The 20,905-nt window shown below is 65.0% G+C and overlaps 3 protein-coding genes and 3 non-coding genes across 9 annotated transcripts; all 6 read right to left on the bottom strand.

Annotated features, from left to right (window-relative positions):
- Positions 1 to 2,001: 2,001 nt before the first annotated feature.
- On the bottom strand, positions 2,002 to 3,407 carry RPS11 (ribosomal protein S11). Its single transcript, XM_062176339.1, has 5 exons — positions 3,296 to 3,407; positions 2,823 to 2,954; positions 2,629 to 2,704; positions 2,420 to 2,549; positions 2,002 to 2,177 (listed from the first exon to the last, which is right to left on the bottom strand). Exons 1-5 carry the CDS (start codon positions 3,308 to 3,310, stop codon positions 2,054 to 2,056), a joined length of 477 nt encoding a protein of 158 aa, XP_062032323.1. The 5' UTR covers positions 3,311 to 3,407; the 3' UTR covers positions 2,002 to 2,053.
- A 2,076-nt stretch (positions 3,408 to 5,483) lies between these two features.
- Positions 5,484 to 7,615, bottom strand: RPL13A (ribosomal protein L13a). The gene is made up of 8 exons (XM_062176331.1): positions 7,570 to 7,615; positions 6,935 to 7,007; positions 6,663 to 6,728; positions 6,487 to 6,588; positions 6,220 to 6,305; positions 5,994 to 6,053; positions 5,680 to 5,802; positions 5,484 to 5,597 (listed from the first exon to the last, which is right to left on the bottom strand). Exons 1-8 carry the CDS (start codon positions 7,582 to 7,584, stop codon positions 5,511 to 5,513), a joined length of 612 nt encoding a protein of 203 aa, XP_062032315.1. The 5' UTR covers positions 7,585 to 7,615; the 3' UTR covers positions 5,484 to 5,510.
- Positions 5,878 to 5,960, bottom strand: LOC133748956 (small nucleolar RNA SNORD35). Its single transcript, XR_009864549.1, has one exon. It is a non-coding gene; the product is annotated as a small nucleolar RNA SNORD35 (small nucleolar RNA).
- Positions 6,368 to 6,452, bottom strand: LOC133748952 (small nucleolar RNA Z195/SNORD33/SNORD32 family). Its single transcript, XR_009864547.1, has one exon. It is a non-coding gene; the product is annotated as a small nucleolar RNA Z195/SNORD33/SNORD32 family (small nucleolar RNA).
- LOC133748953 (small nucleolar RNA Z195/SNORD33/SNORD32 family) lies at positions 6,816 to 6,899 on the bottom strand. The gene has a single exon (XR_009864548.1). It is a non-coding gene; the product is annotated as a small nucleolar RNA Z195/SNORD33/SNORD32 family (small nucleolar RNA).
- A 904-nt stretch (positions 7,616 to 8,519) lies between the features above and the next one.
- Positions 8,520 to 20,827, bottom strand: FLT3LG (fms related receptor tyrosine kinase 3 ligand). 4 transcript variants are annotated; one of them, XM_062176316.1, is made up of 8 exons: positions 17,722 to 20,827; positions 17,381 to 17,447; positions 17,071 to 17,178; positions 16,892 to 16,945; positions 15,814 to 15,957; positions 15,326 to 15,464; positions 9,584 to 9,756; positions 8,520 to 8,793 (listed from the first exon to the last, which is right to left on the bottom strand). In XM_062176316.1, exons 1-8 carry the CDS (start codon positions 17,919 to 17,921, stop codon positions 8,563 to 8,565), a joined length of 1,116 nt encoding a protein of 371 aa, XP_062032300.1. In that variant the 5' UTR covers positions 17,922 to 20,827; the 3' UTR covers positions 8,520 to 8,562. The 4 variants fall into 4 exon arrangements, with proteins under 4 accessions (XP_062032300.1, XP_062032298.1, XP_062032299.1 ...); XM_062176314.1 differs by having other exon boundaries at positions 16,817 to 16,945; XM_062176315.1 differs by having other exon boundaries at positions 17,360 to 17,447.
- Between the last annotated feature and the right edge of the window lie 78 nt (positions 20,828 to 20,905).

The following is a 20,905-nucleotide window of genomic DNA, read 5'->3' on the forward strand; positions in this document are numbered from 1 at the left end:
CGGCAAGTGGCAGCTCAAGTGCTTGGGCCCCTGCCACTCCCATGGGAGACTAGGATGGAGCTCCTCCCCGCTCTTGCCTTTGGCCTGGCTGCACTGGGGAGTGAGCCAGCAGATGGAAGATCTCTGTCTGCCTTTCAAATAAAAATAAATAAGAACTTTAACAGAGAAAGAAGCAAGCTCACCACAGCTCAGACCTTGGGTCCCGTTAAGTGAACCCAGCTCGGCCAGGCATTGTGGTGCCAGCACCCAGATGGGAGTCCTGGCCACTCTGCCTCCGATCCCGCTCCCTGGGTCACCTGGAGACCCAGCCCTGGCTGGAGCAGCCGTCTGGGGAGTGAACCAGCAGACGAAGACCTCCCTGTGCCTCTCAGATAAACAAAGTGCCTGCTGTCCAAATGACCTTCCACCCGGCCCCGCGCTAGGCACAGTGCCACTTGCTACTGCAAGTCTACAGGGCCGGCCAGCATCCGTAACCACCCGCGGGCCAGTCTGGCCGGAGCCCTGTGTCCTGGGGCCTGCTGTGGCAGGTGCAGGGCCAGGACACCGCAGGCTCCCACAGCCCCTGCCCCGTTTCCAGGCCTGGACTTGATGCTGCCTGGAGCCAACTTCCCTGTGAAATGGAGATGCCCCCGGGGGGCTCAGTAGCAGGCATGCCATGGGATAACCGGGAAGCTATGACACTGGGCAAGATGGCCCTGGCCTCTCTGCTGTCGTTGGTCCCCTGGAGCCGACACCATGGGGCAGAGCCAGCGGCTGTACCCCACGGTCCCACGTGAGCTCGCTGCACCCTCCCCACAGCGCAGGGAGGCAGGAAACCATTTCACAGATTGGGAGAGGGAGGCTGTGTGGTTAGGGTGAGGGTGGGTCCCCAGCCAGCGAGCCGCAGGGCAGAACAAACGACCTGCTGTTTTTCAGCACTGCAGAAAAGACCGGGCCGAGTCGGCCCAGGAACTCCGCGGGGAACGAGTTCATCCACCCAACGGAGCGACCTGCTCCGCACCTGCCGGCGGGCCGACGCCTCCACCAGATCCTACAGCAAATGCAAGCAGGCTCCACCTGTCCCGCCCCTGGACGCTCCGAGGCTTTGTGAAGAGGAAGGAGATGGTGAGGGGGTGGGGAGGGGCTCGGCCCTCCAGGCAGAGGGAACAGCGCGGGCCGGGGGCTGCGGCTGGGCGGAGCGGAGGGCGGGGGCTGCGGCTGTCACTCAATTCCAGCCAGGAGCGATGGCTGAGCCGCACCCTTCGGTGTCACGGGGATCGCTCCCCGGTCGGTGACTCCGGGCCGGCGAGGACCCTCCGGGACACGCACCAGGCTTCCAGACCAGGTAGTCCGGGACCCCGGCCGGGAGCGGCGGGGCCGCTGTCGTAAACACAGCGGCCCCTCCCCAACGGAAACACCTGCGGCCGACCCCAGCCACAGGGTGGGGTGCGCGTGCGGGCCGCAGGCTGGGCGGCGCCCCCTGACCCTCCCTGCCCCTCCCTGCCCCCTGGCTGCCGGGCCACTTCCTCCGGCAGGAACCCCCGCCCTCGCCCGGCTGGGTAAAAGGCGGCGTCGCGGGCGGTGGGCGGCGGCGGCCCGGCTCTCTCCTCTCGGCCCTGTCTCCCAACCCTCGTACCAGTGCCGCACCTCAGACCCTGGTACAGGCATGGGGGGCAGGGACCTGGGGACCCCAGCGCCGAAGCCAGCGGACGGCGCGGCCCCACCACCCACAGCCCGCGACCACAGGGAGACGACCTGTCCCCCGGGGAGCGGGGTGGAGGGGCTCCCCGCTTCCCCTCTCACGGTGCAGGAGACCACGGCCCTCCAGTGAGGGGACAGCCGCTGCCCCTGCCCCGGGCGCCGAGCAGCCGGCCATACTGACCCAGCCCCAGCGGGCGGCAAGGACCGGGAGGCTCACCCCGTACCCCAGCCCCAGCCCTGGGCGGGGGTGACCAGGAGCCTCGGGCCCTCAGCCCGGGGAGCGCCCCCCTCCCCCCGTAAAGCAGAGACCGCAGGCCAGGCGAGCGAGTGGGAAAATCGCTTTATTTGTCTGGGGAGCGGGCGGGCGCGGGCCTCAGAACTTCTGGAACTGCTTCTTGGTGCCGGCGGCCTTGGTGACTTTGAGCACGTTGAAGCGCACGGTCTTGCTGAGCGGCCGGCACTCGCCCACCGTGACGATGTCGCCGATCTGGACGTCCCTGCGGGCGGGCGGGCGGGGGTCTCAGAGGGCCGCCCAGGACCCCTCCCCACCCCCGGCGACGTGGCGAGCACGGACCCCGGCACCCTCCCAGGGCCCCTGGGTCAGGCGCTCACCGGCGGCCGCAGGTCCGAGGGAGGCCCGGGCTCAGCGCCGCCCTCGGCGTCCCTCCCGCGCCCGCTGGGGGGCGCTCCCGGCCCACGCACCCTCTGCAGCCCCCGGCCGCCGGGCCCGCGCGCTCACCGGAAGCAGGGCGACAGGTGCACCGACATGTTCTTGTGGCGCTTCTCGAAGCGGTTGTACTTGCGGATGTAGTGCAGGTAGTCGCGGCGGATGACGATGGTTCTCTGCATCTTCATCTTGGTCACCACGCCTGCGGGGCAGCGCGCGGGTCAGGGGTCCGGCCGCCCGAGACCAAAGCGAAGCCCCCTCCCCGCGCCCCGGGCCCTCACCAGACAGGATCCTGCCCCGGATGGAGACGTTTCCGGTGAACGGGCATTTCTTATCGATGTAGGTGCCCTCGATGGCCTGGGGGAGGGGAGAGAGCCTTGGACGCGCGGCCCCGGGGAGCAGGGGGCGGGGCCGCCCCGCAGGGGTGGGCGGGGCCCCGGGGGTCCCCAGCCTTGGCCCCGGGCTCCCCGCGCACCTCCTTGGGCGTCTTGAAGCCCAGCCCAATGTTCTTGTAGTAGCGCGGGAGCTTCTCCTTGCCCGTCTCCCCCAGCAGGACCCTCTTCTTGTTCTGGAAGATGGTCGGCTGCTTCTGGTAGGCGCGCTCGGTCTGCAGGGGCGGGCGGAGAAGGCCGGTGAGCCGGGAACTCGGGGGGCCCCCGCCCCGCCGCCTGCTCCTCACCCAGACACCGCAACGACGGGCGCCCGGCTGGCACAGGACCAGCCCTCGAGGCCCGAGCGCCCCGAAAAGCCCACCCCGGCACTGTAAACGCGGGAGCCGGCACTCCACGTGCGCGGCCCGCGGGCCTGGGCGGCCTCGGCCAGGCGGACGCAGACGCACGCGCGCTCCGCGCAAGCGGACCCCCGGTCACTGGGCTGGCCTCCGCCCGGGGCGCGGGGCCCCATCCCGGACCGAACCCCGTAACCCAGGAGGCAGCCTGGAGACCATACCTGGATATCCGCCATCTTGCCGGCCGCCTGAAAAAAAAAGAGAGCGACGCCGGCGTCCGGGTTTCCTTATCGACTGAGCAGGGGCCGGAGAGGAAGTGACGTCAGGGGCGGGGCAGCACGACTCTGATGGACAGGCGCCGCTAACCAAGCCCGCGAGTTGGGAACTGCGCCGACGCGGCCGTGATAGGGCGGAGCTGATGCGGGTGGGTGGGAAGCGGCGGACTCTCGCGAGAGTCTGGCGCCAAGCGCATTAGTTCAGGATGGGAAGGCGTGGCCTGCATGGAGCCCGCCTGTGTTATCGCGAGAGTCAGAAGGAGGCCGCCATGTTGCTGGAGGGATGCAGGTTCACGTGGGATTCGGGGACCTCATGGTTCTGCCCCCAGGAGCTCCCTGGCGGAGCTGGTGGCCGCCGTCTTTTTGCTGGGTGGGTGACCCCCAGGCAGCCCCCTGTGTGGCTGTAGCGCTGCCATCTTTGTGAGGGGCGGGGTTCCCACGAGCTTCGAGAGTTGAATGGAAGCTCCCCGGGTGTCCTTTTTGCTTAGGGGGCGACTCAGCGGCTGGTCCGCGTGTTCCGTCCGGCGCGCTCCGCGGTCCAGCACGTGGCTGCTGGCGCTCGAAACCTGCCTTTGGCCTCTCAGGACCTGGGTGCTTCCGCTGAGACGCCCCGTGGGGCTGACGGCGCCTGGAGGCACTGGGCGCCCCCGGCCACTCTGCGGCTGCCAGAGTCCGAGGGCCGCCAGCCACTTCATTTCTGAGGTTTTGAGAGCTGGGCCCCGTACACTGGTCCGCTGCCCAAGCGGGTGGGGGCTCCAGGCGGTGGTCGGAGCCCGAGTCTTGATCGCACTGCCGGCTCTGTGCCGCGTGTGTGAGCCTGAGGGACCGGGAGGACGCGCGGGCCGCGGCCTGCACCTGCTGGGCCGAGGTGTGTGCCTTCCTCTGTGCGGATTGTGTGCGATTTTGATGGTAAGGGGACAAAATGCCTGGCCCCGAGGGGCGCGGCCGTCTGGAGGCGCAGGGAGCTGCAACACCAGCCTCCGCTCCGTGTCCGCACCCCGGTGCTGGCTACAGGTGACTGCTTGATCTGCGGCGTGAGCACTGGCTGTCCAGAACGAAGCCCAGTGGACTGGTTATCGTCATCAGCGGGGCCCGTCCCCGGCCTCCTCCATGCGGTGGGCTGGCCAGCGGAGACGCCCCGGGTGGCCCTCTCGCGGTCACCTCCCCGTGCGTGCTGCCTGTGGAGCCGCCTGGCCCGGGCGGCCGGCGAAGTCCCTCGTGGTCACTGGCTAAGACCCCTTGGTGTCCCTGTTGGCCAACTGATCGTGTTCTTTGTATCAGGACACAAATCTTTCAAAACCAGCTACAACTGCTAAGACCCGCCTCCCCACCTGTGACTTTCTGGATTAATAACGAGGTCCAGTGTTACACAGCCCACTTACACCACACCACCCTGTAAGGTTCAGCCCAGGTGCTCTCGGCGGGGCCCCAAAATTCTCACGGAGTCTGCACACGTACACTTGTGACTCCTACCTCGCTGTTTCCAACCTGTCTAGGGAGCCCAGCCCCCAACTCCCCAGGCCCACTGCGGCAGAACAAGACGAAGCCTTGGCCCAAGGCTGTGACACCTGTATTCCAGGCCCCATTACCACTTGCAAAACGCCTAGGTCCACGCTCCTACAGGAAGCCTGGCCTGGAGCGGCCGGCGCCGGCAATACTTTGCAGCTGGGTTAGAATGGCGAGGCACAGGCCCTGCAGCCCGAATTTGATTGTTGTGAGAAGGGGGACACGGCCGCCTGTGAGCGCCGTGCACACAGGCTGTCTCCACAGCCACACATACTGCAGACACCACGTTTCTTCAAAAATAATTTATTTGCTTCTGATCACAACACAGGAAGTTTTGAGGACAGCGGGTGTGCCCCGTGGCTGCCCCCTTCCCGGCCTGCACCTGCACAGGCACCTCCTACAACACCAGGCTCAGGGCGCCCAGCCTCTCCTCCCATTCTAACAGCTGCAGAGTATGTGGCCCAGCCAGACCCCACTCCCCTTCCAGTGTGGGCCCCTCTCAGCTGGGGCCAGCTCAGCCCTGCGTGTCTCAGACCAGCCCCGTCCACAGGGCCCCTGGGGGCTGCGCCCTGCAGCGGTCACTACGGCCCTCGCGTGCCCAGGAGGCGATGAGGAAGGGCAGCCAGGCTAGTGAGGAACCAAGTCTTTATTGTGCTCAGACCAGGAGCCCGTGGGTCTTGAGGACCTCTGTGAACTTGCTGATCTTCTGCTCCACGTTCTTCTCGGCCTGCTTCCGGAGCCTCTGTGGGGTGCAGACGGCGGTCAGCGGCCGCGGCTGGGGCACCCTCCCCGGGGAGGGAGGCCAGCCCCCTCCAGGCCCTCACCATGAGCTGCTTCTTCTTCCGGTAGTGGATCTTGGCCTTCTCCTTCCTCTTCTCCTCCAGCGTGGCCGTCACGGCCTGGTACTTCCAGCCCACCTCATGGGCCAGGCGCCCCAGGTAGGCAAACTGAGGGCGAGAGGCCGAGCTGTAGACCCCAGGTCCCGTCCCGTCCCGTCCCGCGGCCACAACCACCCGCGCTCCCTGCTGGCATCAGCTGAGCCATTGGCATTGTCGGCAGCGCCAGAGGCCTCCGCAGACCATCGTGAGTGAAGACATCATCTGCCAGCGCGGCCCGCCCCCTCCCCACGCCCGCTCACCTTCCGCGTGGGCTTCAGCCGCACGACCTTCAGCGCCGCGGGCACCACCATCCGCTTTTTCTGTCAGGAAAGACGGGGGCTCAGGGACCTGGGGGGCCGGGGCGCCGGGGGCCCGCGGGGCGGCGCGCAGGCGTCTCAGCCGGTGCTGGTTTCACGGGGCTCAAACAATGTAGGAGTGCACATCACGGACGCCGCGGCGGGGCCTGCGGGGCGCGGGGCCGCTCACCTTGTCGTAGGGCGGCGGGATCCCGTCGAACACCTTGAGCCGGTCCAGCGCGGCCTGGCCCCGCTTGGTCTTATGGGGCAGCATGCCTGCGGAGCACAGGGCCGGGCTCAGCGGGGCCCGCGGGGGCGCCCCCTGCAGGGGAGGCTGCGGGGCCTCAGATGGTAGTGCATGTGGAGTCATCTCACGGTCGGGAGACTCGAACACGCGTGGGAGAAGTGCTCATCACGGGCCGGCGCCGCCCCCCGCCCCACCCCAGGCCCCGCTCACCTCGCACGGTTCGCCAGAAGATGCGGCTGGGCGCCCGGAAGTGGTAGGGGCCCCGGGAGGGGTTGGTGTTCATCCGCTTGCGCAGGAAGGCCAGGTACTTCACTGCGGGAGGGGAGAGCGTGAGGCGCCGGCCCCGGCCCGCGCCCCGGCCCCCGCCCGCGCCCCGGCCCACGCACGCTTGTTCCTGTAGAAGTTGCCGGAAATGTTGATGCCCTCGCAGCGCACGACCACCACCTTGCGGCCTGGGGGAACAGAGAACACGTGGCACTGGGGGGCCGGGCCGCCTGTGTCCCGGGCCGCGGGGGCGCGGAGCGGACGCCGGCGCCGTGCAGGTCTCAGAGCGGTGCATGGGGTTGATCTCACGGCCGCGAGACTCAAACGAAAGATGGTGACTGCTGCTCATCACGGACCTCGGGCCGCCCAGCGAGCGCTGCGGGCTCGCACTTACCCAGCAGCACCTGCTTGGCCACGATGGCCGCCAGGCGGCCCAAGAGGTGGCCTCGGCCGTCCAGCACCAGGACCTGCGGACACAAGGGAGGGCTCAGAGGGACGAGACGCCCCCACCCCCAGGCCCACGCTGCGCTCGGAGCTGGGATTCGAACCCCGCCCACTGCTCGCACGTCCACTTGCAGGAACAAATGCAGGGACCTCGTAGCACGGGGCCGAGCCGAGCTGTCGGCGGACTTGGGCGACGGCTGGGACGTGGTCACCCCGAGCCTGGTCTACGGCGCCGCCCGGCCAAACCTCGAGCACCCAGACGACCGCCCTCCGCCCCAGAGCCAGGGCACCCACCGCCCCCCGGAGTCACCAACACCCGGAGGGGACCCAGACTGGCGCTCCCCCGCGGCTCAGCCTCAGCTCGCCGCCCCGCCACACGCGTCCGAGAGCCATGGCCGGGCCACGCGGGTCCCAACAGCCCGGCCCGTAACCAGCCCGCGCCCGCGCCAGGCCCCCTTCCCCCACTTGGTCCTGTTATTGACCTTAAGCCTCACAGCGCACGGGAGAGTGGGTGGAGGCTCCACCTCAGCCCCGTTCTGGATCTCCCCCAGCCCCACGCCGCCCCGGCCCGCCAGGAGCCCGCACCTGCCCCTCCGCCATCTTCGGCAGCTGCCTGGGAAAGAAGGAAGCTTCGCTGCAGGGTTTCTTATCCCTCCGTACAGGGGCGGAGGAAGTGACGCAACACGGGCTAAGTGCCAGCTTTCTGTCTTTTTATTGGCTACAGTGCTATGCGCGTGCGTAGAGACGCCTCGCTGGAAGGCGGGTCGTTTTCTGGCTGTCCAATCCGGGCGTCGCTGCGGTCGTCCGCGGCTGTGAGGGGCTGGAGGTCACGTGGGGCGTGGCGGCGCCGCTGCGGGGTGGGGCGGCCCAGCGCGGCAGCCATGTTTGTGAGGGGCTCCGTCCGCCGTGTGTGAGGGGAAGTTCCGGCGCCCCGGCTCCTCCTCCACCCGCCATCCTCTGCCCTGGGGGCCGCCCGCCCGCCAGGCCGGCGCTGTGGGACCCCGGCGCTCCCTCGAGGCTCAGAGATCCGCGCGCGGGGGGCGGCGGCCCGGCCGGCTCAGGCACCGCCTCCGGGGGGCGCGGGCGCCGGGCTCGGGCGCGGCCTCCGTCCCCAGGGCAGCGCGAGGGGCTCGGCCTCCGGTCCCGGCCGCGCCTGCTCGGCCCCGCGGCTCCTCGGCGTCCCGGCCTGCGAACGGGGACAGGCGTGTCCGTCTGTCTGTCCGCCGCGCCGCTGGACGGCCGGGCCCAGGGGCTCCGCGCGGCGGGAGGGGGGGCTCCATGTGTTACTTTTCCCGAAAGAAATTATAATTAAATATCCCATGGCCGGCGCTGTGGCGTAGCGGGTAAAGCCGCCGCTTGCAGGGCCAGCATCCCATGTGGGCGCCGGTTCGAGTCCCGGCTGCTCCACTTCCAGGCCAGCTCTCTGCTGTGGCCCGGGAAAGCAGTGGAGGATGGCCAGGTGCTTGGGCCCTGCACCCACGTGGGAGACCCGGAGGAGGCTCCGTAAATAAATCTTTTTTTTTTTTTTTATTTGACAGAGTTATAGACAGAGAGAGAGAAAGGTCTTCTTCCGTTGGTTCACCCTCCAATGGCCGCTGCGGCCGGCGCGCTATGCTGATCCGAAGCCAGGAGCCAGGTGCTTCTCCTGGTCTCCCATGGGGTGCAGGGCCCAAGCACTTGGGCCATCCTCCACTGCCTTCCCGGGCCATAGCAGAGAGCTGGCCTGGAAGAGGGGCAACCGGGACAGAATCCGGCGCCCCGACCGGAACTGGAACCCGGTGTGCCGGCACCGCAAGGTGGAGGATTAGCCTAGTGAGCCGCGGCGCCGGCCCAAATAAATCTTTTTTAAAAATAAAAGTGGTTGCATGTTGAAGTGACAGCTACACGGCTGTAATCACATTATTAACTGGTTGAGTTGAGTTGCATGTGGGCTGCGGTCAGTTCCCCAGGGGCAGCAGGGCTCTCAGGGCCCGGCCTGGGCCCCCTCACTCCCGGGGGGGGGGGGGGGGGGCTATTCACAGAGCCTTTGGTGCCGAAGAGGAAACTGGGAAGCAGAGGGCAGGGCCGGGAGGGGACCAAGTCCCAGCGCCCCTGGGCAGCCGGGTGGCCCCTGGAGCCCGAGTGGCCACTCTGAGAGGCAGGGCAGCCATGGCAGCGCCTTGCTGAGGGGCCAGAGGCCGCTTGTGCAAAGCCCCAGCCTCTGGGATAATCGTTCCCCTGCTTCCTCCCTCCCGGCCTCCCCCTGCGGAGGGCTCAGCCAAGGGCTGCCCGGCCTGCAATGCCATGGCACTCCTGCCTGGGCTGGCACACCCCGGGGCCCCCAGCTCAGCGCCTGGCCCCCAGCCTCACTGCTGCACCCGTCACTGAGCCAGGCCCAGGGCCCGCTGTGCCCGTTACACCTCCAGGCCGGTCAGACACCCACCCTGCCTCTCCCGATTCGCTCCCCTACTCCACCACACGTCCCAGACCCCGCTGCCCTCAGCCAGGCCTCCCAGGCCCCCCCCCCCCCCCCGCTTACACAAGCAACACCTCCTGGGGGCCCCTGGGGACAGGCAGGGCCTGGGCCACCCCTCGTCCGTCTGGGCCCGCGCCGGCTCACCCGCTCCCCGGGGCAGGGCGTCCCTCGCCGGTGCAGGCACCAGGCAGCGACCAGCAGCAGGAGGGCCGAGGGCAGCAGCAGCAGCAGGACCAGCAGCAGGTGCGGTGCGGGGGCCGGCAGCACCGTAGCCCCCAGGGCCCCGGGGCTCCTCGGGGGCAGGGGGGTGGAGGGTTCTGAGGAGAGAGGAGGCCACGTGACTGAGGAGCAGGGTGGGCTCCGGAGGGGAGGCGGGGCCTGCCTGGCACTGCTGCCTCAGTTTCCCCACCTGCAAAGCGGGGAGCTCATTCATCTTCCCTCGTGAGTCAACCGGAGGGACAGAGCCTGGCAGACAGGAAAGCTTTGATTGTACGTATTGATCGTACAGATTTAATTACTTGGCAGAGTTACAGAGAGAGAGGTCTTCCACCCACTGGTTCACTCCCTAAATGGCTGCGATGGCTGGGGCTAGGCCAGGCACAAGCCAGGAACCAGGAGCTTCCTCCAGGTCTCCCACGCGGGTACAGGGGCCCAAGGACTTGGGCCATCTTCTACTGCTTTCCCAGGCCACAGCAGGGAGCTGGATCGGAAGTGGAGCAACTGGGACCGGCTGCCCAGATGGGATGCCGGACTGCAGGCCATGGCCTAACCCGCTGTGCCACAGTGCCAGCCCCAAGATGAATTTTAGTTTAAAAATTTATTTGAAAGGCAGAGAGAGTGAGTTCCCATGCACTGGTTCAGTTCCTGAAGGGCACAGTGGCCAGGGCCTGAGCTGAGAGCCCAGAGTTCAGTCCAGGTCTCCCAGGTGGGTGGCAGGGACCCAGCTCCTGAACCAGCATGGCCGCCTCCCGGGATGCACTTGCGCAGGAACTGGGTGCTTAACCACTAGGCCATATGACCACCCCTGTGTTTTCCTTTACGACTGAACAACTACGTCTCAGAGCTGAGGATCTGTCTTCCTCCTCCCTCTGTGTGAGCAGCGGGAACATTATCTGTGCTGTTTATCACCAGAGCCTCCCGCCTGGACGGGAGCAGGCGTGTGGCGCGGAGGGACGCCACATCCCAGCCGGAGAGCCTGCTCCGATCCCGGCCCCTCCGCTTCCGATCCAGCGTCTTGCTAATGTGCATGTTGGGCCCAAGGGCTCGCGTCCCTGCCACTCATGCGGGAGGCCCGGATGGAGCCTCGGTCACACGAACATCGCCCCACTTCACTCTGAGCGCGGCTGGTTGCACGCAGGAGCGCCGTCGTCTGGTTGCGTGGGGTTTACTTTCTGGCTCGGGTTAGCCCCAAGTCTGCATGTTCCACGCTGGGTCCCCAGTGCCATGGACATAGAATACAAGTTAATAAAGCTTGATTGACTGGGGCCAGCGCTGTGGTGTAGGGGGCTAAGCCTCTACCTGCAGCGCTGGCATCCCATATGGGTGCCGGTTTGAGTCCCGGCTGCTCCACTTCCAATCCAGCTCTCTGCTGTGGCCTGGGAAAGCAGTAGAAGATGGCCCAGGTCCTTGGGTCCCTGCACCTGCGTGGGAGACCTGGAAGATGCTCCTGGCTCCTGATCGGCCCAGCTCCAGCCATTGCAGCCATTTCGGGAATGAACCAGTGAATGGAAGCTCTTTCTGTGTGTGTGTGTGTCTATTCCTCTCTTTATGTAACTCTGTCTTTCAATAAACAAATCTTTTTTAAAAGTTTTATTTATTTGAAAGACTGAGTTACAGAGAGGCAGAGAGAGAGAGAGAGAGAGAGAGAGAGAGAGAGGTCTTCCATCCCCTGGTTCACTCCACAATGGCCTCAACAGCCGGAGCCGGGCTGATCCGAAGCCAGGAGCCAGGAGCTTCTTCCAGCTCTCCCAGGCAGGTGCAGGGGCCCAGGAACTTGGCACATCTTCCACTGCTTTCCCAGGCCATTAGCAGGGAGCTGGATCGGAAGTGGAGCAGCCGGGACTTGAACTGACACCCGTATGGGATGCCGGCACTGCAGGCGGCGGCTTTCCCACTGCACCACGACGCCAGCCTCCCTCCTGTCACATGTGGATGCCTCACCCTCAGTGTAACGCACATGCGTGTCAGCGTTGCTGCCCTGTACTGTTTAGGGACCGCTGGCGAGGAAGGCGGTCTGTTCGGCACAGACGTGGGATTTCCTTTTTTCCTGGATATTCTCAACCCCCAGCTGGATGGACGGGAGGAACCCACGGACACCCACAGCTGCGCGCGGCACTGGCATCTGGTCAGCTCTGGGGATTGGAGCAAGGCCAGCGTCCAGGTTTGGATTTTTTTTTTTTTTTTGCCAGGCAGAGTGGACAGTGAGAGAGAGAGAGACAGAGAGAAAGGTCTTCCTTTTTGCCGTTGGTTCATCCTCCAATGGCCGCCGCGGCCGGCGCACCACGCTGACCCGAAGCCAGGAGCCAGGAGCTTCTCCTGGTCTCCCATGCGGGTGCAGGGCCCAAGCACTTGGGCCATCCTCCACTGCACTCCCGGGCCACAGCAGAGAGCTGGCCTGGAAGAGGGGCAACCGGGATAGAATCCGGCGTCCCGACCGGGACTAGAACCCGGTGTGCCGGCGCCGCAGGCAGAGGATTAGCCTGTTGAGCCGCGGCGCCAGCCCAAGGTTTGGATCTTGGAGTGCAGTTCCTGTTAAGCAAGACCCAGCGCTGGAGAGACGGGCGAGGGAAGCAGACTCCTCAGGCACCTTGCTGGGTCCCGTCGTGAACTCCTACAGACGGACAGCGGCCCCGTGGCTGAGATGCCTGCGTCCGAGCCCTGGCTCCGGCTCCTGCCAACGCAGCCCCGCCTGAGACCGGGCTCCCAGGCTCAGCCGGGCGGGAACCTGGGGGGACTGAGCCAGCAGCTGGGGGCGCGCTCTCTCTCTCTCCCCCCCCCCCCCCCCCCCCGATGACGGACTCACTAACTGTAGAAGTGCAGGGGGCGGAGCGGCAGGTTACGCCAACACTGGCTGGCCGCCCGCACCCCGGGGCAGAGCACTGGTCCCAGTCTCGGCTCCGCGTCCCACGGCGACGCAAGTGCTGGGCCCCTGCCACCCAGGTGGGAGACCCAGAAGAAGCTCCTGGCTCCCGGCTTCAGCCTGGCCCAGCCCCGGCTGCTGCAGGCAGGTGGGGGAGTGAACCAGCAGATGGGACATCTCCCTCCCTGTCTCTGTCTCTCTCTCCCTATCTCTCCCTGTCTCTGTCTCTTTCTCCCTGTCTCTCCTTGTCTCTCTCCCTGTCTCTCTCCCCGTCTCTGTCTCTCTCCCTGTCTCTGTCTCTCTCCCTGTCTCCATCTCTCTCCTTGTCTCTCTCCTTGTCTTTCTCTCTCCATCTCTCTCTCCCTGCCTCTCTCTCTCCCGTCTCTCTCTGTCTCTCTCCATCTCTGTCTCTCTCTCCCTGTCTCTGTCTCTCCATCTCTGTCTCTCCCTGTCTCTGTCTGTCTCTCCCTGTCTCTCTCTCCCTATCTCTCCCTGTCTCTCTCTGTCCCCCTCTCTCTCTCTCCCTGTCTCTGTCTGTCTCTCTCTCCCTGTCTCTCTCTCTCCCTGTCTCTGTCTGTCTCTCTCTCCCTCTCTCTCTCCCTGTCTCTCTCTCTCCCTGTCTCTCTCTCTCTCTCTCCCTGTCTCTCTCTCCCTGTCTCTCTGTCTGTCTCTCTCTCCCTTTCTCTCTGTCTGTCTCTCCCTGTCTCTCTATCTCTCTCTCCCTGTCTCTCCGTCTCTGTCTCTCTCTCCCTGTCTCTTTCTCTCTCCCTGTCTCTGTCTGTCTCTCTCTCCCTCTCTCTCTCCCTGTCTCTCTGTCTGTCTCTCTCTCCCTGTCTCTCTCTCTCCCTGTCTCCCTCTGTCTCCATCTCTGTCTCTCCCTGTTTCTCTCTCTCTGTCTCTTCATCTCTCTCTCCCTGCCTCTCTCTCTCCCGTCTCTCTCCCTGTCTCTCTCTGTCTCTCTCCATCTCTGTCTCTCCCTGTCTCTCCCTGTCTCTGTCTGTCTCTCCCTGTCTCTCCCTGTCTCTGTCTCTCTCTCCATCTCTGTCTCTCCTTGTCTCTCTGTCTCTCTCCCTGTCTCTGTCTCTCTCTCCATCTCTGTCTCTCTCCCTGTCTCTCTCTTCATCTCTGTCTCTCTCCATCTCTGTTTCTCTGTCTCTCCCTGTCTCTGTCTGTCTCTCCCTGTCTCTCTCTGTATCTCCCTGTCTCTGTCTCTCCCTCCCTCTGTGTCTCTGTCTGTCTCTCTGTCTCTCCCTGCCTCTCTCTCTCCCGTCTCTCTCCCTGTCTCTCTCTGTCTCTCTCCATCTCTGTCTCTCCCTGTCTCTCCCTGTCTCTGTCTGTCTCTCCCTGTCTCTCCCTGTCTCTGTCTCTCTCTCCATCTCTGTCTCTCCTTGTCTCTCTGTCTCTCTCCCTGTCTCTGTCTCTCTCTCCATCTCTGTCTCTCTCTTCATCTCTGTCTCTCTCCATCTCTGTTTCTCTCTGTCTCTCCCTGTCTCTGTCTGTCTCTCCCTGTCTCTCTCTGTATCTCCCTGTCTCTGTCTCTCCCTCCCTCTGTGTCTCTGTCTGTCTCTCTGTCTCTCCCTCCCTCTGTGTCTCTGTCTGTCTCTCTGTCTCTCCCTGTCTCTCTCTCCCTATCTCTCCCTGTCTCTCTCTGTCCCTCTCTCTCTCCCTGTCTCTCTCTCCCTGTCTCTGTCTTTCTCTCCCTCTCTCTCTCCCTTTCTCTCTCTCCCTGTCTCTGTCTGTCTTTCTCTCCCTCTCTCTCTCCCTTTCTCTCTGTCTGTCTCTCCCTGTCTCTTTCTCTCTCCCTGTCTCTGTCTGTCTCTCTCTCCCTCTCTCTCTCCCTGTCTCTCTGTCTGTCTCTCTCTCCCTGTCTCCCTCCATCTCTCTCCATCTCTGTCTCTCCCTGTCTCTCTCTCTCCCTGTCTCCCTCTGTCTCCATCTCTGTCTCTCCATCTCTCTCTCTGTCTCTCCATCTCTCTCTCTGTCTCTCTCTCTCCATCTCTGTCTCTCCCTGTCTCTCTGTCTCTCTCCCTGTCTCTCTCTGTCTCTCTCTCCATCTCTGTCTCTCCTTGTCTCTCTGTCTCTCTCCCTGTCTCTCTCTGTCTCTCTCCATCTCTGTCTCTCTCTCCCTGTCTCTGTCTCTCTCTCCATCTCTGTCTCTCTCCATCTCTGTTTCTCTCTGTCTCTCCCTGTCTCTGTCTGTCTCTCCCTGTCTCTCTCTCCATCTCTGTCTCTCCCTGTCTCTCTCTCCATCTCTGTCTCTCCCTGTCTCTCTCTGTCTCTCTCCATCTCTGTCTCTCCCTGTCTCTGTCTCTCTCCATCTCTGTTTCTCTCTGTCTCTGTCTGTCTCTCTCTGTCTCTCTCCATCTCTGTTTCTCTCTGTCTCTCCCTGTCTCTCTCTCCATCTCTGTCTCTCCCTGTCTCTCTCTCCATCTCTCTCTCCATCTCTGTCTCTCCCTGTCTCTCTCCATCTCTGTCTCTCCCTGTCTCTCTCTGTCTCTTCCTGTTTCTCTCTCTCTGTCTCTCCACCTCTCTCTCTCTGTCTCTCCCTGCCTCTCTGTTGCTCTGCCTTTCGTGTAGATAAAATAAACGGGAGTCCACCTGTGGGCTTTTATCTTCTTTCGCAAGCACGACTCCAAGGACACTTAAGCCCCTGGCTCACCGTCTCCTCTGAGCGGGGCCGTCTCGGAGAAACAGGCAAGGAGTACGGTCGGCCAAGGTCCAGAGAGGGCGGCGAACTTGCCCAAAGCCACAGCCGAGGGGAGCAGGGCTCGCCCTCCGCCCGGGGTGGCGGCGCTGGGAGCCCTTACCCGGCTGGCACTGCAGCTCCAGGCACCGCGAGAAGTTGCGGCGGGTGATCCAGGGCTTCAGCGCCAGCAGCTGGGTGGACGCATCCTGCAGGAGGTGGGAGATGTTGGTCCGGACGAAGCGCAAGCAGCTGGGGAGGGGCTGGGACCGGGAGGGAGACGGCGTCACCATCATCACCATCATCACCATCACATCAGCCCGGAGCCCCTCCCTGCGGGCACTGCCCAGCCTCGGGCCCGGGACACACACTCACCCACCCACACACACCCACACACACCCACACCCGGCTCTCTGGGAGACGCCTGTGCCCAGGGCCCCCGGCCAGGCCCTGACCCTCTGCCAGTGAGCCCTGGGGCCGAGAGGCCGGGGCGCCCGCGCTCTGCCCCACCTGCCGGCGTGGCTCCCGCACGGCCTGGGCCAGCTCGGCTTCCAAGCCCTGGGGAGGCCCGGGGGCCCCTCCCTCGTTCCCCGGACGGGCCGTGGGGCTGACCTGGAAGGCACACGAGGTGACAAAGTAGACCTCGGTGTTGACAGCCTCCAGGAGGCCCTGCATCTGGGGCCCAGCCACGGTCTTGAGCCGCTCCAGCCAGCGCTGGGCCAGCACCAGGCGCCACAGCGCCCTGCACAGCTCTTCCTGCGGGCACACCACATGCCAGGGTCTGAGGGAGGAGGCTGGGTCTGGACCCCTGGGTCTGAGGGAGGAGGCTGGGGCTGGACCCCTGGGTCTGAGGGAGGAGGCTGGGGCTGGACCCCAGGGTCTGAGGGAGGAGAGGCTGGGGCTGGACTCCTGGGTCTGAGAGAGGAGGGGCTGGGACCAGGCAACTGGGTCTGAGGGAGGAGGTTCTGGGGCTGGGCCCCAAGGTCTGAGGGAGGAGGCTGGGGCTGGACCCCTGGGTCTGAGGGAGGAGGGGCTGGGGCTGGACCCCAGGGTCTGAGGGAAGAGGGGCTGGGGCTGGACCCTGGGTCTGAAGGAGGAGGCTGCAGGCTTGGACCCCTGGATCTGAGGGAGGAGGGCAGGGGCAGGGCTGGACCCCTGAATCCGAGGGAGGAGGGGCTGGGCTGGACCCCCGGGTCTGAGGGAGGAGGGCAGGGGCGGGGCTGGACCCCCAGGTCTGAGGGAGGAGGTTGCAGGCTTGGACCCCTGGGTGTGAGGGCGGAGGGGCTGGGGCTGGACCCTGGGTCTGAAGGAGGAGGCTGCAGGCTTGGACCCCTGGGTCTGAGGGAGGAGGGGCTGGGCTGGACCCCCGGGTCTGGGGGAGGAGGGCAGGGGCGGGACTGGACCCCCAGGTCTGAGGGAGGAGGCTGCAGGCTTGGACCCCTGGGTGTGAGGGCGGAGGGGCTGGGGCTGGACCCTGGGTCTGAGGGAGGAGGGCTGGGGCTGGACCCTGGGTCTGAAGGAGGAGGCTGCAGGCTTGGACCCCTGCGTCTGAGGGAGGGGCTGGGCTGGACCCCGGGTCTGAGGGAGGAGGGCAGGGCGGGGCTGGTCCACTGGCCTGGTCCCTGGAGGGTGGTGCGTCTGGAGTCTGAGGTTCCCACCTCCATCCCAGGCCCCTCCCATGGCGACTCACGTCCTGCAGGTTGGAGGCCACGGTGACGGGATAGTCCTGTAGCAGGTAGTCAGACTGGCGGGGAGGGAACAAGAGCCGGCTGGATACGGCGGGACAAACTGGGGCGATTGGGGCGGAGGCAGAGACCCGGGGCCGGGGAGCGCCCAGCCGGCCTGGAGAGGGCGGGGTGCGCAGCTCACCAGCTTGCGGATGGTGACAGCGAAGTTGGAGGAGATGGGGCTGTGGGCGAAGGAGCAGTCGGGGGTCCCGCGGAGGCCCGGGCTCAGCAGCAGCAGCAGCAGCAGCGACTGCGGGGGGCGTTGTCTGGGGTCTGCGTGCGCTGACCTCCTGCCCGTCCCCTCCCAGCCCCCCGGATCTCGGCGCGTGCCCCACCGGCCCGGGTGCGCCCCTGCCCTCGCCGGTCCCGGCGCCCCGCGGCCGCGCCCTCCCGCCTGCCGCACCTGGCTGCTGCGTCCCCCTTGCCCCCACCTTGGGCCCAGGTATACGCACGGTCGGGCTCCAGGCCGGCGCCGGCACGGTCATCTCGGCCGCGGGCCCCTCATGCCTGTGGCTGGGCCTTGGAAGGGACAGAAGCGCAAGCCTGGGACAGCCACCCGCCTGCCCTTTCTTCGCCCGCCCCGTCCCCCCCCCGCCCCTCCCTCATCCCCTTGATGTGGCCGAGTTTCCGCCTCCTACTCCCCTAGGCTTCCTGCGTGAGCCCCAGTTTCGGTGAAAAACCCCTCATCACCCTTTCCAGGAACCCCGACGTCCGGTCCCCGGAACCCTCCCACGGCCGGGGGGACCCCTGCTCCCTTGGTCCCAGAGGTGGGGTCCCCGGGCCAGCCACGCACCAGGCTTGCCCCGGCTTGGGTGTGGGAGGGTCAAGCTGGGTGACAGCCAGAGACCGAAAGCGAAAGGAAATTTTTGGGGGAGATGGTGAGCCAGGGTGGAAATAGGGCAGGGGCGGGGCGCGCCCCCTGGTGGTGACATCTGGAGCCCGCGCCCGGGAGGGAGAGGACCCCGGCGGCGGCGCACCGGGATGCGTCTCCATCTAGTCCTGGCTGTAGCTAAGGCACGCGCAGCAGGTCACCCTACACAGTTCATCTTCGCCTAGACTTCTCTCTGACCTCGGCTCTCCATTTTCCAGCCCCAGCAGCTGGGACCAAGGCAGCCACCCTCTCCACCCCAGGGCCTCTGCACACACGCCCACATGGCTCATCCCCCATCTCGCTGGGGTCTTTGCCCCAACACCCACGGCAAAGCCTTCCTGACACCCCCTTTGCAAGTGGCAGCCCCTCCCGGCACTGCTGCTCACCCCTGCTCTGAGCTTATCACCTTTGTACACACCACCACCCAGTTTGCGTGACTTTATCTTTGGGTCGGTTGCTGCCGTGGGCACATATCCATCTTGACGCTAAGCCTGGCTTGTGGCAGGTGTTCCTGTGTTCAATGAGCGTGCAAAAGTGTGCTGACCTTTCTGATTGTTGTGTAATAGAGATAATGTTGTTCTTGGGCCACACCTGAGCTGATAGGAGGGCAGGGACCGGCCATGCCGAAAAGACGGGCATGGTGAGAGGCAGGGCTGGGATTCTGAGCCAGCTTCACCGACTTCTGTGGATGCACAGGCTGGGAAGGCTGCAGCCTGGGTTCTGGGAAGGGCGCCTGTGTAATGAGGCCCCAAGAAAACGCTGGCCATGGACGCTCCGGGGGGGAGCTCCTCTGTTGGTTAGTCTCTAGGAAGGTGTGCTGCTTCCCACCCCACGGGGACAAGGGCAGGGGGACAGTGGGCCCTCCGCATTTGTGCATCCAACCTGCCGGGTCTGAAAATATTCAAGGGGCCGGCGCTGTGGTGCAACAAGTTAAGGCACCGCCTGCAACACCAGCATCCCACATGGGTGCCGGTTCAAGCCCCAGCTGCTCCACTTCCAAACCAGCTCCCTGCTAACGCACCTAGGAGTGCAGTGGAAGTACTCGGGCCCCTGCTACCCACGCTGGGGACCTGGATGGAGCTCCAGGCCCCTGGCTTTTGAGTCTGGCCTAGCTCTGGCTGTTGCAGTCCTTGGTGAGTGAACCAGTGGCTGGAAGACCTCTCTCTCTCTCTCTCCCTCTCCCTCTCTCTGTAACACTGCCTTCCAAATAAATGACTCTTTAAGGAAAAAAAAATTAATATTATTTCTGTCCTGCACGTGTGTGGACTTCTGTTCTTGTCCTTCTTCCCTCAACAGTTCAGGGGGACAACCATTGGCACGTCTTTGCAGGGTACTGGATGTCACAAATCAGAGACAGGGAGAGGCGTGCACCGGGCCCGGGCAAACCCTCCAACCTTTCTATACAAGGGACCCGAGCTCCCGCGGACTGTGGCATTCACGGAAAGTCCTGGAGCCGATCAGACACGGGTGGATGACTGTGTCCACAGCCCTCCCAGACCCTGCCCCAGCTGGCCCTGGTTTGTAACCTTCAAGATGAAGCGTGGCTGTGGACACAGGCTCCGGGAGCCCCAAAGTCCGTGCCCAGTCGGTCAGCAGTGCAGGTGGCCCCCCACTTTGCTGGCATCTGAACTGAGGGCAGGTTTGTTGCACCTGCTCTGTGCCCTGACCCCGGGCCCTAAATAAACCTTTCAACAACAGAAACACCATTCTGAGGCCCAGAAGCTCAAAGTCACGAGTCACGTCAGAAGGGCCATGACAGCGCCGGCATCCCTTATGGGTGGGCACCAGTTCAAGTCCTGGCTGCTCCACCTCCGATCCGGCTCTCTGCTAATGTGCCCGGGAACGCAGTGGAAGGTGACCCAAGTGCTTGGGCCCCTGCACCCATGTGGGAGACCCGGAGGAAGCTCCTGGCCTCTGATTGGCTCAGCTTCGGCCGTTGAGGCCATTTGGGGAGTGAACCAGTGGATGGAAGACCTTTCCGTCCATCTGTAACACCAAATCTCGAATAAATGAATCAGATTTTTTTAAGGGCCATGCCCCTCTCAGGCATTCCTTGGCTCGTGGCCCCAGGGCCCAGCCACCATTCCTTTCCACCCTCTCCACCTCCCTCGTGGCTCAGCGTGGGTTACTGTCCTGGCCACGGCCCCCGGTCACTTCGTGATTATCCTCTTGTTTTCTGTCACTCTGTGTGGGCAGAAAAGGCCCCAAGGCTGTCCCCGTTCTAATGCCCGGAACATGTAACAATGTGGCCTCACATGGGGAGAGGGACAGGGTCAGGGGGATCAGATCAAGGGTCACATGTCCCTGGGGGGCTGGCACTGCAAGGCCCCTTGGAAGTGGCAGAGGGGGGCAGCAGAACCAGAGAGGCCACTGCTGGCTGTGAGCAGGCCCTGAGCCAAGGGATGCCGGCGGCCCACAGAAGCTGGAGCTCAAGGAGGCCCAGGACAGGGACGCCGCCCGGCCCACGCCTTCACCGTGGTCTCCTGACCCGGCAGAAGTCTGCTGAGGGGGAGACCAAGAGCCCGAGGTCCCCCACCCGCTGGCTCACGGCCAGATGGGACGCCGGGGCGGAAGCCAGCAGCCTGGCGCTCCATCCGGGGCCCAAGCACTGGGGTCCAACGTGGAGCTGGACCGGAGGCGGGGCGGCCGGGCCTTGGATATGGGCCGTGGGCGTTGCAAGCCCAGGCTCGACCCGTGGCGCCACAAGGCCGACCCCTGCTCTCTTTAAACTGCTCGGCTTGTGGTAATTTGTCACAGCCAGAGCAGGAAACTCACACTCCCCAACCCCCGCAACCTCAGCTCCCAGAGACCAAGCCCGCCCGGTCCTCCAAGCGCCCAGCCCAAAGCACCCAACCACGGGTGTTGATTGACGGCCAGGAGCGTGGCCTGTACCGGAAGACCCCGCCCCTGGCCAGGGATTGGGCCAGAAGCGGTCACCTGACACGGACTGGCCAATCGGATTTGGCCTCCAGGGACCGGAGGGACAAGGCCGGAGCCGGCGGGAGGATGGACGCGAAGGACCTGGTGGCCCGAGGAGCCCCGAGCGGCGCTGTCACAGACCCTGCGCTGTGTGGAGCCGCCCAGCGGCCGCTAAGTGTCCCAACGA

The sequence above is a fragment of the Lepus europaeus genome, chromosome 19 (assembly GCF_033115175.1).
Source record: "Lepus europaeus isolate LE1 chromosome 19, mLepTim1.pri, whole genome shotgun sequence".
NCBI classification, from domain to species: domain Eukaryota; kingdom Metazoa; phylum Chordata; class Mammalia; order Lagomorpha; family Leporidae; genus Lepus; species Lepus europaeus.

What these genes read in the sequence shown, in the direction of transcription:
- RPS11 (XM_062176339.1), bottom strand. An exon ending in GCTTCAAGACGCCCAAGGAG is followed by an intron (nt 2,705 to 2,822) that starts GTGCGCGGGGAG and finishes CCCCTCCCCCAG; the next exon opens with GCCATCGAGGGCACCTACAT. An exon ending in CCGGGGCAGGATCCTGTCTG is followed by an intron (nt 2,550 to 2,628) that starts GTGAGGGCCCGG and finishes GCTGCCCCGCAG; the next exon opens with GCGTGGTGACCAAGATGAAG.
- RPL13A (XM_062176331.1), bottom strand. An exon ending in TCCCGCCGCCCTACGACAAG is followed by an intron (nt 6,054 to 6,219) that starts GTGAGCGGCCCC and finishes CTTTCCTGACAG; the next exon opens with AAAAAGCGGATGGTGGTGCC. An exon ending in GGCTGAAGCCCACGCGGAAG is followed by an intron (nt 5,803 to 5,993) that starts GTGAGCGGGCGT and finishes TCTCGCCCTCAG; the next exon opens with TTTGCCTACCTGGGGCGCCT.
- FLT3LG (XM_062176313.1), bottom strand. Translation starts at nt 17,921, where the DNA reads ATGGAGACGCATCCCGGTGCGCCGCCGCCGGGGTCCTCTCCCTCCCGG. An exon ending in TCACCTCGTGTGCCTTCCAG is followed by an intron (nt 15,465 to 15,813) that starts GTCAGCCCCACG and finishes TCCCGGTCCCAG; the next exon opens with CCCCTCCCCAGCTGCTTGCG. An exon ending in CGCCCTGCCCCGGGGAGCGG is followed by an intron (nt 8,794 to 9,583) that starts GTGAGCCGGCGC and finishes GCGGCTCACTAG; the next exon opens with GCTAATCCTCCACCTTGCGG.